The sequence below is a fragment of the Chrysochloris asiatica genome, unplaced genomic scaffold (genome assembly GCF_000296735.1).
Source record: "Chrysochloris asiatica unplaced genomic scaffold, ChrAsi1.0 scaffold00078, whole genome shotgun sequence".
In the NCBI taxonomy this organism is placed as follows: domain Eukaryota; kingdom Metazoa; phylum Chordata; class Mammalia; order Afrosoricida; family Chrysochloridae; genus Chrysochloris; species Chrysochloris asiatica.
This window is the reverse complement of record NW_006408596.1, coordinates 4,584,423-4,601,396: the sequence shown is the minus strand read 5'-3', so window position 1 is coordinate 4,601,396 and position 16,974 is coordinate 4,584,423. Positions and strand designations below refer to the sequence as shown.

The following is a 16,974-nucleotide window of genomic DNA, read 5'->3' as shown; positions in this document are numbered from 1 at the left end:
GCCCAGGATCGAGCATTGTTTCGTTCTGCTGTGCATGGGGTCGCTATGAGTCGGTTCCGACTCGATGGCACCTGACAACAACAACAACAACACAGTCTTGGCAAAGGAAGACACTGTGGTGTGCGTCAACTGAAAGGTGGCGTGGTAAACACTATTACATACACAGTCCTTTGGGAGCAACAATCACAATTTATGAGTGAATACATACCTATGTATATGGTATGGTGTGTGGGAGTACAAAGGGCTTCCAAAAGTTCAAGGAACAACAGAATTAAAAGAAAATGGAATTTCTCCATAAACTTTTGAAGCCCCCTGTTATCTCTCCTGGTGGTGGTGGTGGTGGTTATGTGCCGTGGAGTCAGTTCCGACTCATAGCAACCCTGCATAGGGTTTCCAAGGCTGTAAATTTTTACAGGAGCAGAAAGCCTCACCTTCCTCCTGCGGAACTGCTGGTAGTTTTGAACTGCTGACCTTAAGGTTAGCAATCCAATTTGTAACCACTATGCTACCAGAAGTCCTTCAAGTCTTTCCTAGGAGGCTTTTAATGGAATGTGCTAGGCATGCTTCAGAAGTAGGCATCATGCTTTGTTCTTAGCAAGGAATATTTGTGGTCACGTCAACACACCCACAGCATTCTGGCAGAGTATCATCCAACAGCCCCTTCATTTTAGAACAGCCCATTGTTCGAATTCAAAGGAACATTTTAAAACAAACTGGTTTGTAGTCAAGCAAGCCTTGTGTCACTGACAGTCAAGAAAGGAATTGATTATATAATACAAAATATTCCACAGTATCTCTAAGGCAACAGGTAAGAAAATCATTTTCAACTACATACAATTGCGCTATATATTACCATACAAATTCTAAGTAATAATGCAAATGGGAAGTCTGACATGAATTGTGAATATGGAATATTGCAGATAGGAAACATATTAAGAGAAAAACCAATGATTTTACAATAGTTTTAACAACACCTACCATGTCTGCAGAAGAACTGAATAACTACTTTGGATTTCTCAGGTCTGGTGACTATTTTGCACTTCTCTACATTTCTTTCCAGGGAATTCAGACATCTAAAGATTGGCAGAATTGACTGTAAGACAGATAGTGCAGCACATACTTAATATGGGTGTTTATTTGGTTTTGAAAAAACTAACTAAAATCCTGAAGTCACTTTGGAGCTAAATAACAAATTGTCTCAAAAAACAATGAATATCATCTGTAAGGACTGCACTCCTTTATAAAATCAAGTCTTGTTGTTAACTGCCGTTGAGTCAGTACTGACCCTTAGCAACCCTGTATAGGGTTTCCAAGGAGCAGCTGATGAGCTTGAACCACCAACCCTGTGGTTCCAACCAACTGTGCAGTCCAGTATATTAACCCACAGCACCACACCAGGGTGCTGTATAATATCAACTAGTAGTTATGAAAGAATGTTTCTTTCTGTTTGTAGACATGTGTTAATTCTGTTGAAGAGAAAAGCAATACAAAATGTGGAAGAAGTCAGCACAATGACCAAGGCAAAGGAAAAACTGAGAGGTACACAAGAATGGTACAGGACTGAGAAATGTGTCACTAAGAGTTGGAACTGATTCAACAACACCTAGCAACAACAGAGGATACTATAACAGATACAATCCTGCAACAACAATATTAACAATAATTTTTGAGTTGATACATAGGTAGGTATAGGTATAGGTGTGGGAGGTCACAAAAGACTATACATGTACTTATGTATAGGTGTTGTTAAATGCCATCTAGTTGGTTCTGACTCATAGTGACCCTATGTAGGGTTTCCAAGGAGTGGCTGGTGGGCTCAAAGTGCCAACCTTGTAGTTAGCAGTCCAGGGCTCATCCTATAGAGCCACACCAGGATTCCATATATAGGTATAGTTGTTGATATTTCTACATATATATTTGCATGTACTACATGCATATTCACATTTATAATAGAAGATATAGGGGCACAGTTATGGAAACTTCTAGACATAACCAACTCCTCATGGAACTGAGATACTGAGCTTAAAGGAAAAGGGTCATAGTCTTGGGGACATCTAGGTCAATTGGCATAACATGGTACCTAAAAACAGTGGTCTACATCCTAGTTTGGTGTACAGCATCTGAGGTTTTGAAAGCTTGCAAGCAGCCATCTAAGGTACACCTATTGGTATCTTCCTGACCAGAGCAAAGGAGAGTCAAGAACACCAAAGACTCAAGGAAGCCATCAGTTCAGCCTGAGACCAGAAGAACTAGATGGTGCCCAGCTACCACTGCTGACCCCAGTTACAGATCAGGAGGGTCCCAGTTAGAATGGGTGATAAATGTAGAACAAAATTCAAATTTGTATGAAGGACCAGACTTATTGGTCTGATAAGACCAGAGGAACCCCCAAGACTATAACCCCCTAAGTCACCCTTCTAACTTGGAATTGAATCCACTCCCGGGGGCTACCTCTTAAATAACAGACTAGCCTATGGGATGAATAAGCAGCTCTGGTAGCATAGTGGTTTCCAGTCTACGAGGTGGGCTGCTAACCTCAAGGTCAGCAATTCAAAATATTGAGTGGGAGAAAGATGAGGCTCTCTGTTCCTGTAAAGATTTATAGCCTTGGAAACCCTTCTCAGGGTCTCTATGAGTCAGAACTGACTCCACGGCACACCACCACCACCTCAGGATGAATGGTAACATCTGTGAGGAATGCACTCCTTAGGATGGTCAGATATATAAGACCAAAAGGGCAACAGTGGCCCAGGGGCAAGAAAGAGAAGGCAGGGAAGGGTAGGGACATGAGAAGACTGGAAACCCAGGGTACCAGTGGAGAGACTGCTGAAGCATTGCAGGGCTTGTAGTCAATGTCACGGAATGATTTGTGTGTGGATTATTAAAAGGAAAACCAGTGTGCTGTGTCAACTTTCACCTAATAAGACCAATAAAGTATTTTTTAAAATCACTTATATAGGAGATCAAATGACAATGACCTTAAAACAAACATGAGAATGTAAGACAGCATGGAAACTAAATGAATGGAAATGGAACCACTAGAATAGCAGTAATGAGAATGTTCAAAGATTGTGATGACTATAACCAAGGTCACTGAACAATCTGTGTAGAAATGGCTGAATGGGAAACTAAACTGCTGTGTAAACTTTTACCAAAAACACAACAAAATATTATTTTTTTAAAAAAGATAAGAGTATGAATCAATGAATAAACTTATCCTGAATACCACTTAAGCCAAGTACGGAAGAGATGTTGTCTCTTATGTAAGAAGCATTTCCACAATATAAGAGAAAACCAGGGCCACTTTATTTTACCTTCATTGCCAATTGGCAGTTCAAATTTGATGTTGTGTCTTTATCATTTATTTCCACTGGACTTGACCAATGATAGTATTGAAAATATAAAGAAGAGAAGAGTACGCATCCATATGCTGATCGACAAGAATTCACAGATCTGAGAGCAAGCTGGGGGTAAAATGAAACAATAGCTATTTAGAAGAAAATCAACTTCCATTAAAGGACAGTTTAACTCAAAACACCTCATTATGATTAACATCATAGTGACCAGGTGCCATTAAGTCAATGTCAACTCATGTGAGTCAGAGTAGAATTGTGCTCCACCGGGTTTTCGGTGGCTTATTTTTTGGGAAGAAAGATTTCCAGATCTCTCTTCCCATGTGCCTTTGTGTGAACTCAAACCTCCAACCTTTTGGTTAGCAGCCAAGTTTGTTAACTGTTTGCACCCCTCAGAGACTGTACATCACAGTTAAAAATTCACCTTCAAGTCAATTCTAACACATATGGGACAGAGTTGAACTGCCCCATATGATTTCCTAGACTATAATCTTTATGGAAGCAGACTGCTACATTTTTCTCCCATAAAGTGGCTGGTAGATTCAAACTGCTGACCTTTCAGTTAGTAGCCACTCACTTAACTATGTGCCACCAGGTTTCCTTCATCACAGTTTCTTCAGACATGTTATCAAGAGGGACCAGTCCCTGGGGAAGTACATCATGCTTGGTAAAATGGAGTATCAGCAAAAAGAGGAAGATTATCACTGAGCTGGGCTGACACACTGGCTGCACCAATGGGCTTAGCAACAATTGTGAGGCAGGTGCAAGACCTGGTCGTGTTGTTTCTGTTGGACATAGGATTGCCATGAACAATCTGAACCAACTTGATGGCACCTAACTATAACAATGTATGGACTTTCAGTGTATACTGAACTTGCATATGTATACAACTATATGCCCTGGTGTGGCACTGTAGGATAAGCACTTAACTGTTAGCCACAAGGTTGGCAGTTCAAACCCACTAGCCACTCCTTGGAAACTCTATACAGGGTCGCTATGAGTTGAAACCGACTTGAGCATTTTACAACAAGCAACAAGACTGAATTACGTGTAAGTATTAAATCTAAAATCTTGCATGCTGATACGGTAAAACTAAGGTTGCTGTTATCAGCCTTCGAGTCAGTTCCTACTCATAGCAACCCTATATAGGGTTTCTGAGGTTTTAAATATTTTGGGGAGCAGGAAGCCTCATCTTTCTCCCAAAGAATGGCTACTGGGCTCAAACCGTCAACCTTGTGGTTCACAGTCCAGTGTATATCCTATGAAGGGTCAGGTAGTTAACATAAAAGTATGATGTGACAGAAGACATTATACATAGAGGAAAAGATCGCAGCAAACTGACAGTCCCCCACCTTGTCTGGTAGAAACCATTACTAAGTTTCAATCAAACACTTTCACTTGGGAAGGCAAGCCCCAAGTTGTCTAAGTTTTCAAGGAAAGCAGGAAGATTTTTTATACAGACTCTTCCGAATTTTAAGTGTTGGGGATTATTTAAAATCTCTAAAAGACACAAGGCAAGCCCCATAAAACACTTCTGCAAGTCACGTTCAACTTTTTGGGCCACCCATTTGTGACCTGCGGTTTGAATCAATTATGTTTATCTGCATGAATGTCACTATGCTGCAAAGGCACTCAACTATGTAGACTAAAGATGAACAAGGGAAGGGTTGGGGTCAATGTCTGGCTGTCCCGGCTAACATTCAGTCTGGACAGGCATCTTTCAACAGTTTCTTTTGCCTTCACTGCTGGGTCTCTTAGTTCATTTTCCTAACTTACACCTTTTTCAGACGGGTCTAGCCACAACTCGTCACTAATTCGTGATAGAGCTTGGATGGCTTTCCGAAATACTGTGGAGAGAAAAGAAAGGTGCTGTTTACATTTCTTTCTTGTGAAGAATAAGAACAAGTCATAAGCCTACTGTAGCTCCCAGAGAACTCAAGACAAATTCATAAAAGAGTGTTTTGTATACTAATGTTCCATTGCTTTTAAGAACTAGAGTATAATTAAAACCCACCGTCATCTAGTTGGTTCTGACCCAAATCTTTATGGGAGCAGAAAATCTCATCTTTGTCCTGTGGAGCAACTGGTGAGTTTGAACTGTTGACCTTGCAGTTAGCAGTCTAGTGCTTATCCCACAGTACCACCAACGCTCCTTTACAGTATAAGAAATATCCTTGACAAAATGCCAGACACATTATACAAGCTCAATACCATTGCAGAATGAGTGCATGAAATGATAAAATGCAACACAATTCTTCATTCCTAAATGTTGACAATCTTGCAGAGATACTGTGGCAAACCAACTCCATATTGATGTATTTTTAAATTTGGGTTAAATGTATTTGCAAAACAAAGCACAAAAAGGGTGAAAACAGACTTGAAGTGGGTGAAATGAAGCTTTTTACTCACTTCACCCAGGACAAAGTAAAAAGTTAGGGAAAATTAGGGGTATGGAAGATGTCAGACTTTCCTACCAAGTTCACTTAGGTGCCCTGTCAGAGAGGCTAGGACTGACCTGGTAGGACATTGTTAGTCGTTTTATTATGAAGAAGAAAGAAATGTGGCTAACAGGTTGGTTTAAACTACAAGGCCAGCAGTACAAACTAACCAGTTGCTCCTTGGAAACCCTATGCAGGATCACTATGAGTCAGAACCAACTTGGCACTTAACAAAAACTATGTTCCAAAGACAAGCAAAGCTCTGGGAATACAAACTGAAAATTGGTACAGTCTCTGCTGTCATAAACACGCATAACAGTCTGAGAGAGAAAAAAAACCCAACAATTAGATTATCAAAAATACAATCATATCTATATTATATAAAATAATTATTATTATTGACAACTGAGGTACACACTACAAAAGATAAATCCCCCCTTACACCTGTTCATGTTACTAAACCTGGTTATCCTAAACGCCACCAGGCAAAATGCCTTTCAGTGACGATTATCAGATTAGTCTGTAGGAAACCATTGTTTCTTGAATAATTTACATTTTTAAACTGTCAATTGTTGTTAAATGCAGTCGAGTGGATTCCGACTCATAGTGATCCTGTATAAGGTTTCCGAGGAGCGGTTGGTGAGCTTGAACTCCCGACCTTCTGGTCCAGCGCATTAATCCAAAGCACCACACCAGGACTCCAAAGTGCCATTGCAATGCTAACAATAATAGATCCTGGATTGAGCAGGGTGGCTGCTAACAGGCCATAGTGTGGTGGCGAGTCAAACAGACACTATAGCATAGTACAGTTCTGGTACCTTTCCATTTTTACTAAGTTCTTTACATTCATTTCCATTCCATTCCTACAACGAACCCTATGGTAAAGGGCCCGTTATTATTCCCATTTTATAGATGAGGAAATTGAGTCCCTCCCAACTTCCTCCCTCGCCCCCTCCCCAATCTCAACTTTAAAGCCTGAGCCCTCAATCTGTGTCCCAATGGTGCATCTTCATTCCTTCAGGTATAACCGCCTACTAACTATTTTGCATAATAAAGCAGATGGGCCTTCATTCCCCCATAGAAATTAATAAGAGTTCGGGAAACTTCGGGCGGGGGGGGGGGGGGGGATTGACCAAGTCCAGGTGTTGGACTCTCCTGAGGCGCTTTGCATCAATGAGAAGAAATAAGAAGATGGAGATGTACCCATGAACCTCCCCCCTCGACGTAGGAAGGCAGGAAAGGCCACTCCACCTTTCACTTGACTGCCGTTCATTCCACACTTCAACATGGTTAAGGATCCTAGAACAGCCGGGACCTACTGCTCTCCTCAGCTCGACGGCCCCAGGTGCCCGGATGTTGCCAGAACCTTCGTGATCTCACGCCTCTCTCTCCCTCACCCAGTCTCCTATTCTCAACGAGTTGCTTCGCTTTACGACGGAGACGTGCCTGTGTAGGCTTCCGTAGGGCCGGTTCCTGTCTGTCTCTCTTATTTGATTAGCTGTGGGCGAAGTAGGCGGAGTGTCGAGGGCCTTGAGGAAGAGGGTGGTGGCGGTTGCTGTGACTGAGCGGAGCCCGGTGACAGGATGGTGAGGACGGCGGCGCCTACTGATGCCTGGCTCTCGCCCGAGGAACTGTGCCATTAGGGGCCGCGGGGAGTCTGTGGGCGAGGGATTGAGTGATTCCGGACATCTTGGCGGGCGCGGTCCCGGCCCTGAGAATGGGCGAAGGGGGAAAGGGAGCGGCCGCCTACGTGTGTCAGCGTTGGCCGCACATTCCCGCCCCCGGGTCCAGAGCACGTCCGAGGGGAAGGGGCCATTCTCAGCTGCTCTCTGGTCACGAGACGCGCAGTCTGGGAAGGCCTTGGGCCTGTTCTTCGAGCGTGTCCGGAAAGGGGCACGGTCCCCTTCCTTTTCCAGACGTTTCCCTGCTTCTTCCTGGCAAAAAACCACCTCTTGCTGGTTGTGTGTGGGGTGCTGCTTCCCACCTCCACGTCTCTAAATTTCCTCTCGTGTGGAAAACGGGAAGTAGCGCGCAGAATTCCCTCCCCCTCTTAAGTCTGCCATCGAGGGAAAGCGAATGAATACTACTTTTCACTCTTCAAATACCTTGTAGCTGCCATTGAAATGCGTAGGGTGTCTTCAGAGGGCTGGATTTGGCACTTGAAACAGCTGGAAGGTCCTGTTTTCTCTGGATACTGTGAGCCAGAGAGTAGAATTCTTTAGTGGCAGCTGTTAACGGCCGTTGAATCAGTTCCGAGTCATAGCGACCCTGTATGGGGTTTCCAAGAAGTGGTTGGTGAGTTGGGATCACCGACTTTGCGGTCCAGTGCGTTATCCCATAGCGCTACCCCAGGACTCAATGAACTCCTTGAAATTGTTTGGAATTTTTGTGAATTTATATAGGGTCGCGATGAATGGGAATGAGTCGATAGCAGTGGGGTTTAGTTTAATGGGAAGAGGACCAGTGTTGATGTGAAGGGGGGTTTGAAGGGCTTTGCCCGTCACCTTTGTCAGACTCCTCTAGCCCAATACCCCCCGCACCCTCAACACATTTCTTACTCACGAGACCTAAAGCTTCAGGGTCTGCTGCTGAAGGGGACCCATAGCTGCCAGCATATTTTCAAGTGGCCCCTGATCCCCTAAAAAATTAAGAACTGTTTCAGAAGGAACCCTGATTACCTTGATGTTCATGTTGATGAGGTTAATTGTAAAGGGACTTATCTCCTTTGCATTTTGAAGTTTCTCACAATATTGGGCCAAACATTGCCTTTTCCAAGAAGTGGCTTATAGCCTCCCCACGCCCCGTCTTTATATAATATAAAAGGTTTTAACTCCACGCGTTGGCATTTGTTTATAAACAGGTTTCAGTTGTTAATCTCACCGTCTTGTCACTGTAGATCCGATAAAGAAGCATAGAAAGGAACATTAGGGGTTTATTCAAATTTGAAAAATCTGCTCTGTACTGTTGTTAGGTGCCATTGAGTCGGTTCTGACTCATAGCAACACTGTGTAGGGATCCTTAGAAACAGCTGATGAGTTTGAACTCGTGAACTTGTGGGTCACAGCCCAGTGCTTATCCTACAGCACCACACGAGGAATCCCATTTACAGGGGCAGCAAATCCTTTGCCAAAGTTCTTTTTCATTTTGGAACAGTTATTCACATTTCTGAAGCTCTTTTGAGAGGCAAACATGCTTTTTTTAAGGAGAATCGTAGTGGTACATCATTTTTGTGTGTGAAAGAATTGTGCAAAAGTCAATTGTTAATGTGTTGTGTCGACTTGGTTCTGAATCATATTTTATGATTTAGAAGCATTGTTGGCAAAGGAATCTAGAGATGTTCAACACTCAGTATAAAGTGTGTGTACAGAGTTTTGTCGTTGTTAAGTGCCATTGAGTTGGTTCCAATTCATAGCGACCCTGTATAGGGTTTCTGAGGAGTTCTGGTGAGTTTAAACTGCAGACGTTGAGGGCGAGTACCTATCCTGTGTCCCACACCAGGGCTCCATAGTTTAAAGGGCAGCAAATGTGGGTGTGGGGAAGAGCCAACTCGAGTTGGTAAAAAAGGAGTTTGTTTTTATCATCTCTACAACCTACTCAATAGCACTTAACAGCATTGTGTTTTTGTAAGGAGCCCTGATGGTACTATAGAATAAGCACTGGACTGCTAGCCTCAACTCACCAGTTCAACTCACCAGCTTCTTCTCAGGAGAAAGATGAGGCTCTCTGCTTCTGTAAAGATTGACAGCTTCAGAAACATAGTGTTGCTATGAGTTGGAATCGACTCCATGGCAGTAGTTTGGTTTTAGTTTATCATCTTTAGTTGGCAACTTCATTATATGATCATGTATTCACTGAGCTGTGTTAGATCCTCTATAAAAAAGAATCACCTAGCTACTGCATAATTTTTCAACTGCCAGATTTTGAACATAAAATCAGTATATCTAAGGAATAAATTTGACTCTAAGAATCCAGAAAATATTATCCTTCATTTAAACTGTTATTTGTTAATTGATCAGATTATTATATAAAAGTCTGAACAACAGGAAACAAAAGGGATGGAAGTTCAAGATTGTGAAAAAATTGACAAGGCAAATTTTTAAGAGTGTGTGTGTTTTGTATTAAATTACAGCAAATTGTTCTTTTAGAATTGTTTAAGCAAAGCTGATTTTTAACATTTTCTTTAATAATACTCAAAAATCATTAACAAATGTTTGCATTTTCATTTGGATTTAGGTTCTTTTTATTTTTTTGGTTGGTTTATTTTTGTTGCTTTCTTTTAACATTGGTCATGTTTCACCCTTTTTTTTCCATCCCCCTGTCTGCAATCAACTTCTTCATTCCACTAAGGCTGGGCACAGAGTAAGTTTCTTCTCTTAGCTCCTACTAACAGTGGTGGTTGGGTGGCTGATTGCTGAGTTCTCACCCTTTTAAGGTCTATCAAGTAGGAAATAACCAAATTCCCATGTTTTGATTGTGTTGGTTCCTTATTTGAATCTAACAAGACTGCTATTCTAGAATCTATTGCTATTTAAAAAAAAAAACCATAATCAGTCTCTAACCTGACCTATCAACATGTGGAATTTGGTCAAAGACACTCCTGAAACATTTGTTATGTGACACTATTTCCCCAAAAATGTATCTCCCTGTGGGAATCTAGAGGATCCTGTTCTAATAAGGATGCTTACTAATTTGAAATCATTTGTGTGGACATTCATACAGTTTTATCTTTAGACTGCTAATAGTTTTCGTGCACGTGGGGATAATCCACAGTACTTTATAGAATTTATAAAGTACCATGTTTCACTAATGTTCTATTTCCAGCAAATTCAGACTAAAAGACTCATTATTAATCCCAAACATTTTTAACCTGTGACAGACACTTAGGGAACCTGGTGGTACTTGCCTGCTAACCACAGGTCAGTGATTCATACCCATCAGCCACTCCATGGGAGAAAGATGTGGCAGTCTGCCTCTGTCAAACCTACAGTCTAGAAACCCTATTGGACAATTTCACTCTATCCAGTCAGGTTGCAATGAGTTGCAGTCAACTTGACAGCAACAGGTTTGGTTCTTTTGTTGTTTTTTTTTAAATAGGCGTTTGCCCTTTTATGAGTTTGGGATTCTTTTTTTTTTTAACATAGAAATCTATTTTTTACCTTTTTTTCCAAATGCCAGCTTCCCACATTAATTATGTACTTCAACCCATTTCTGAAGGCATCCCCTTCTAAAGATGAAGATTGCTCTGTCTCCAGGTACTTTAGTATTGATTACAAGGCTGGAAACGTCATGGTGATTTTTAGTTGTACAGATTGCTATGCTCACTAAGATCTGGACTGAAAGACTGAACATACACCAGCCAAAAGTCCTATTCTTTTTAAAGGAGAAACTCATTTACATTGGACTTTAAAGGGTGCTAATTTTGTAACCCATGTTACCTTAGTTACTCTGTTCTCATAACACTTCTGTCCTCTGTACTCATTTTGATTTTTGTTGCAAAATGAATGAAGCTTGCTTTAGTTAATCATTTTAATTTTCTTGCATTTTATTTTTTGTTCAGTTTGCAGTCTGTGGCGGCAGAATTATTTTCTATTTTATTTTAGATTTTTAATGTTTTCTCATATCATATTTAGAAACAGTTATTCATGCGTTCTCCCAGAGCAGTTAAAGTGTGTACATTTAGAGATAGAACATGTAAATGAAGAAATTGTGTTTTTCTTTGAAGGACAGATATCGCTTAAAAATAACCTTTTGACAGTACTCTGTTAAACAGCTAAATTAAATAATGTATGTCAAATCTTGAAAATATTAAATTAAAAATTTTCAGATTTGAGTTTTTTCTCAATATTTAAGAACAAAATGTGTTTATGTGATCTGAGACTGTAATGCAACTCAGAGCCACTTAGCTGCTAAATCCATCACTTACTTAGTTGTTCCATTTCTTAAAATGTTCTAATGCACGGGCGCAATAACATTGTGAAACCGTTACTTTTTTAAATATGGGGACTATGCTGAGAGTATATAGAAAACTTTAATCCAGATAAAAATAGGGCAGAAGGATTTTTAATAAGGAAGATAGAGAAAATATCAAACTAATAAATCAGAAGCATGTGTTTTAAAATTATCCTATTGCATCTCTGGAACTTAATTGTTTATAGTGAATAGTTTTAATTAGCAACTACATTACCATATTAGCTTTGTCTATTGTTAGAAATTTTTCAACAATTCCCTTTATTGGTGCTCCTGAAGTTGTGTGTGAGGTTTTATATTACAACTTCAAAACTAAAAATGACCATATTAGTCTTCCAAACTATCACATTTCATAGGGTTTAGGAGTATATTTTCGTTTTGAAATATTTTTATTCAGAGTAGGAGCTGCTGAGAATAAGATGAGGCTCTCTGCTTCCCCAAAGACTGACAGTCTCTAAAACTCTGTAGAGCAGTTCTGTGCTGCCCTTTAGTGTCACTGGGGTCACTGTAAGGCAGAACCAGCTGGACAGCAGTGAGTTTGATTTCAGTTCAATGAATCCCTGTAGAATGCCTGATTTTATTTTTGATAAATAGATTGCCTGCCTCCTATTTGTATGCACAACTGTTTGACCAAAATGAAAACAATATGTTACCCATTGGGTATTTAGATGGTCACAATAGGAACAATATAAATAGGTTTTATTGGGTTCTGGAGTCTCTGATGAGTTTAAAGTAAAGGGGGAGTGATGGGAGGACAGTGTGGACGGACATGTAACTGTTTTGGCATAATCTACATCATGTTTTTACATACTTAACGTTGTACATTGTCTCACTTGACACTTTAAAGTTGGTGCTGGTATTAGGAGATCTGCACATCCCACACCGCTGTAACAGCTTGCCGGCGAAATTCAAAAAACTTCTGGTACCCGGGAAGATTCAGCATATTCTCTGCACAGGGAACCTTTGCACCAAAGAGAGTTATGACTATCTCAAGACTCTAGCCGGTGATGTTCATATTGTGAGAGGAGACTTCGATGAGGTGATGTAGCTCAAATATTTCTCTTTCTTGAATTGTAGATGAGATTTTTAAATATATAAGCTTTATCTTTTAGACCAGGGTTTTTCAGTTAAGGTGCTTTGTTTTTGTTTTAAATTTTCCAAATATAAAATATATTTTTGAACATGTTTTTTTTTACTATGCATGCCTCTCCCTTTTCTATTTGTAAATTACTAATTTGGAGTACTTAGTCAACATACTAAGTACTTGTTCCAAGTAAATAAGTTGATACAGAGTAAAAGTGGTTACTGTGATCTTACAGTACCATCATTTTGTTTATAACATTTCTGTTAGGCACCTGTCACCATCACCACCTCTACTACCCTCTCCTAAACCCCCATCTTTGCTGCTTGTATTGTAACTTCCTGATTCTGTTCTTCCATTTTTCAGAGTCTGGTCTCCAAATAGCAGCCAGGATTTTTTTTTTTTTCAATGAAGTAAGGTCACATGACTCGGCTGCAAACCTTCCCTTGGTTCCCAGTCCCAACTGTTGACATTAAAAGGGCACGAGGATGTTTGGTAAAGTAGAGGGTCATTGAAAAGAGATGGATTGACAAAGCAGCATTGGGCTCAGACTTCACAATTGTGAGGTTGGCACAGGACCTGATAGTGTCTCATTCTGTAGTTCCTGCGCCACTCTCACAATTGTTATGCTTGAGTCCATTGCTGTTTGTCAATCCATCTCTTTTTCAATGACCCTCTACTTTACCAAGCATGATGTCCTTTTCTAGTAACTAGTCCCTCCTGATAATATGTCCAAAGTATGGGAGACAAAGTGTCACCATCCTGGTTTCTAAGGAGCATTCTCACTGTACTAATTCCAACATAGATACATTTGTATTCTGGCAGTCCATGGCCATTAAAATATTCTCCTTAAACACTGCAACTCAGATGCATCTATTCTTCTATAGTCATCTTATTCATTGTCCAACTTTCTTATGTACATGAATGAGGTAATTGAAAATCACATGGCATGGGTCAGGCGTACCTTAGTCAGCAAACTGATGCTTTGCTCTTGAACACTTTAAAGAGGTCTTGTGCAGCAGTTTTTCTTAGTACAGTACACCTTTTGATTGCTTGAATGTTGTTTCCATGAGTGTTCATAGCAGATCCAAGCAAAATGAGGTCTCTGACAACTTCAATCTTTTCTCCATTTATCATGATATTATTTATTAGTCCAGTGGTGAGGAATTTTGTTTTCTTTACATTGAGGTGCAACCCATAACAAAGGCTATGGTCTTTGTAAGTATTTTAAGTCCCCTTTGCTTCCAGCAACTATATTGTATCATCTGCATATCTCAGGTTGTTTGCTAATGAGTCTTCTCCAGTCCTGATGCCACAGTCCTCTTCATATATTACAGTTTCTTGGGTTATCTGCTAGCCTTACAGCTGAATAAGTATGATGAAAGAATGTAACCCTTGCACACACCTTTCCTGATATTAAACCCATCATTCCATTTCCCTTTGTTTTATTTGAGCAACTGCCTCTTGCTCTATATACAGGTTCCTCATGAGCACAATTAAGTGTTCTGAAATACCCATTCTTTGTACTGTTATCCATAGTTTGTTTTGATCCACACAGTTGAAACGTTTCTGTAGTCAATAAAACCCAGATAAATGTCTTTCTGGTATGCTCTGTTTTCAACCAAGATCCATTTGACGTCAACATTGCTTTCCCTTGTTCCTCGTCCTGTCGAAATTCAATTTGAAACTCTGGCATTTCTTGTCATTACACTGTTGTGGCCTTTTTTGAATTATCTGTAGCAAACTTTTAACTTGCATTTGGTATTAATGATATTATCTGATGATTTGTGCATTCCACTTTTTCACCTTTCTTTGGAATGGCCACATATATGGATCTCTTCCAATCACATGGCCTGGTAGCTGTCTTCCAAATTTCTGGGCATAGATGAGTGAGTACCTCCAGTGCTGTATCAATTTGTTTAAGATTTCAATTTGTATTCCATCAATTTCCATAGCACTGTTTTTTTCCAGTGTCTTCAGTGTGCCTTAGACTTCTTTCTTCAGTACTATTGGCTCTTCATCATTTGCGTTAACCCACAGCACCATACCAGGACTTCTATCACAGATATCATTACACCTTAAGGAATCTGAGTTGAAAGAAAAAAAATCAAGTTAGGAGTTCGGGTGTTCAACTTTGCCATCAGGATTGGAGGAAGACTCATTAACAATCTGTGATATGCAGATGATACAGCCTTGCTTGCTGAAAGTGAAGAGGATTTAAAACATTTACTGATGAAGATCAAAGAGCACAGCCTTCAGTATGGATTGCATGTCAATGTGAAGAAAACAAAAATCCTCACCACTGGATCAATAAACCACATTCTTATCAATGGAGAAAAGATTGAAGTTGTCAAGGATTTTATTCTTCTTGGATCAACTATCAACACTCGTGGAAATAGCAGTCGAAAAACCAAATGATGTATTGCATTAGGCATATCTGCTGTACAAGACCTTTTTTAAAGTGTTGAAGACCAAAGATGTCAGCTTGAAGACTAAGGTGTGACTGACCCATGCCATGGTATTTTCAATAACCACATATGCATGCGAAAGCTGGACAGTGAATAAGGAAGACCATAGAGGAATTGATGCTTTTGAGTTATGGTGTTGGAGGAGAGAACATTGAAAGTGCCGTGGGCTGCCAAAAGAACCAACTTTTAGATCTGTTTTGGAAGAAGTACAGCCAGAGTGCTCCTTGGAGGCCAGGATGGCCAAACTTTGTTTCTCATACTTTGGACATACTGTCAGCAGGGACCAGTATCTGGAGAAGGGTATCATGTTTGGTAAGGTAGAGGGTCAGAGAAAAAGAGGAAGACCCCCAACGAGATGGATTGGCCAAGTAACAGCATCGATGGACTCAAGCGTGGCAACAGTAGTGAGGTTGGCCCAGGATCGGGCAGTGTTTCGTTCTGCTGTGCATAAGGTCGCTATGAGTTGGTCCCGACTTGATGGCACCTAACAACAACAACTTTACCCAACAGTTAATAATGAGCTCTTAGGCAAATTATGTAGTCCTAGTGCGGTGCTGCAGATTAAGTCTGTGGACTGCAAGTTCATTTGAACTGCACCGTCAGTCGTTGAAGCTCACCAGCTGCTCCATGGAAACCCTATACAGGTCACTATGAGTTGGAATCAACTTGAGGGCACTTAGCAATAACAGTCAAATTATTGCCTTTCTCTAAACCTTTGTCTCCTCATGGTTAAAATGTGCTTCATTTAGCATGGCAAACCTAATTCCAGTATGAAAAACTTATATTTCTGTAAATGTAAGCTTTTTTAGAACTCATTTAGCCTGGTTGTTGCTAAAGACTAGAATGGGTATAGTGTTTTCAGTTTCTTTTAGTGGACCTCAAAAATCGTTTGCATAGCAAGTGTTGTGAAGATGAAGGACAGAAATAAGAAGGTAAAAGGATAAGCTTCTTGTCAGTTTTACGGTGTAGGTTTCTTAAAAACATATTAGAGCCTTCATTTGTCCTGTGTTAAAGATAGTTTCCATTAGCAAGACTGTTTGTTTGTTTGTTGTTTTTGCCTCAGTTTGCTGAATTTATAGTCCCTGGAGCCATACTACCAAGGTTTGAATTGTTAAGCGCCATGTTGTCAGTTCTGACTCATAGCGACCCCATACAGAGTTTCTATGGAGCAACTCGTTTGAATGGCTGACCTTGTGGTTCACAGTCCAGTGCTTATCCTACAGCATACCTGAGGTCCAGGTTTGAATTAGTAGTTTGTAATTTTTTTTTGCTTCTACTTGATGAGTCACAGTCCCTAGAGCCAAATTACCAAGGTTTGAATATTCACTTCATGCATAAACTATTAATTTGGGCAAGTTATTTTATCTGTGCCTCAGTTTCCTCATCTATAAAATGAGGATCATAATAGAATTTACCTCCTATCATTGTTTTTATTAAATAGGTTGGTATGTGTAAAACTTAGGCTGATGCCTGACTGATAATTCAGTGCTATGTGTTAGCTGTTATTGTTGTTTTATATAAACTATGTAACTAGTAAAGGAGCTCTGGTAGCGTAGTAGTTATGAATTGGTCTGCAAAGCGCAAGGTCAGCAGTTCGAAACTACCAGCTGTTCCATGGGAGAAAGATGAGGCTTTCTGCTCCCGTAAAGATTTACAGCCTCGGAAAC

The 16,974-nt window shown here is 40.3% G+C and overlaps 2 protein-coding genes across 3 annotated transcripts in view; one reads left to right on the top strand and one right to left on the bottom strand.

Moving 5' to 3' along the window:
- Nucleotides 1–7,079, bottom strand: part of RAD9B (RAD9 homolog B (S. pombe)) — a 33,219-nt gene extending 26,140 nt beyond the window's left edge. Inside the window, exons 1-4 of the mRNA XM_006865494.1 lie at nucleotides 7,043–7,079; nucleotides 5,130–5,200; nucleotides 3,315–3,464; nucleotides 979–1,093 (exon numbers count right to left, since the gene is read on the bottom strand). Coding sequence (XP_006865556.1) covers nucleotides 979–1,093; nucleotides 3,315–3,464; nucleotides 5,130–5,200; nucleotides 7,043–7,079 — 373 coding nt within the window. The remainder of the gene's footprint in view (nucleotides 1–978; nucleotides 1,094–3,314; nucleotides 3,465–5,129; nucleotides 5,201–7,042) is intronic.
- Nucleotides 7,080–7,307: 228 nt separating this feature from the next.
- The window catches only part of VPS29 (vacuolar protein sorting 29 homolog (S. cerevisiae)), a 31,844-nt gene continuing 22,177 nt past the window's right edge, over nucleotides 7,308–16,974 (top strand). The window contains exons 1-3 of one of the 2 annotated variants that reach the window (XM_006865415.1): nucleotides 7,328–7,377; nucleotides 10,139–10,150; nucleotides 12,606–12,797. In XM_006865415.1, the coding sequence (XP_006865477.1) occupies nucleotides 7,375–7,377; nucleotides 10,139–10,150; nucleotides 12,606–12,797 (207 nt within the window). In that variant the 5' untranslated portion in view covers nucleotides 7,328–7,374. Of the gene's footprint in view, nucleotides 7,378–10,138; nucleotides 10,151–12,605; nucleotides 12,798–16,974 lie in introns of both variants that reach the window. The other variant, XM_006865416.1, reaches the window with a different exon arrangement.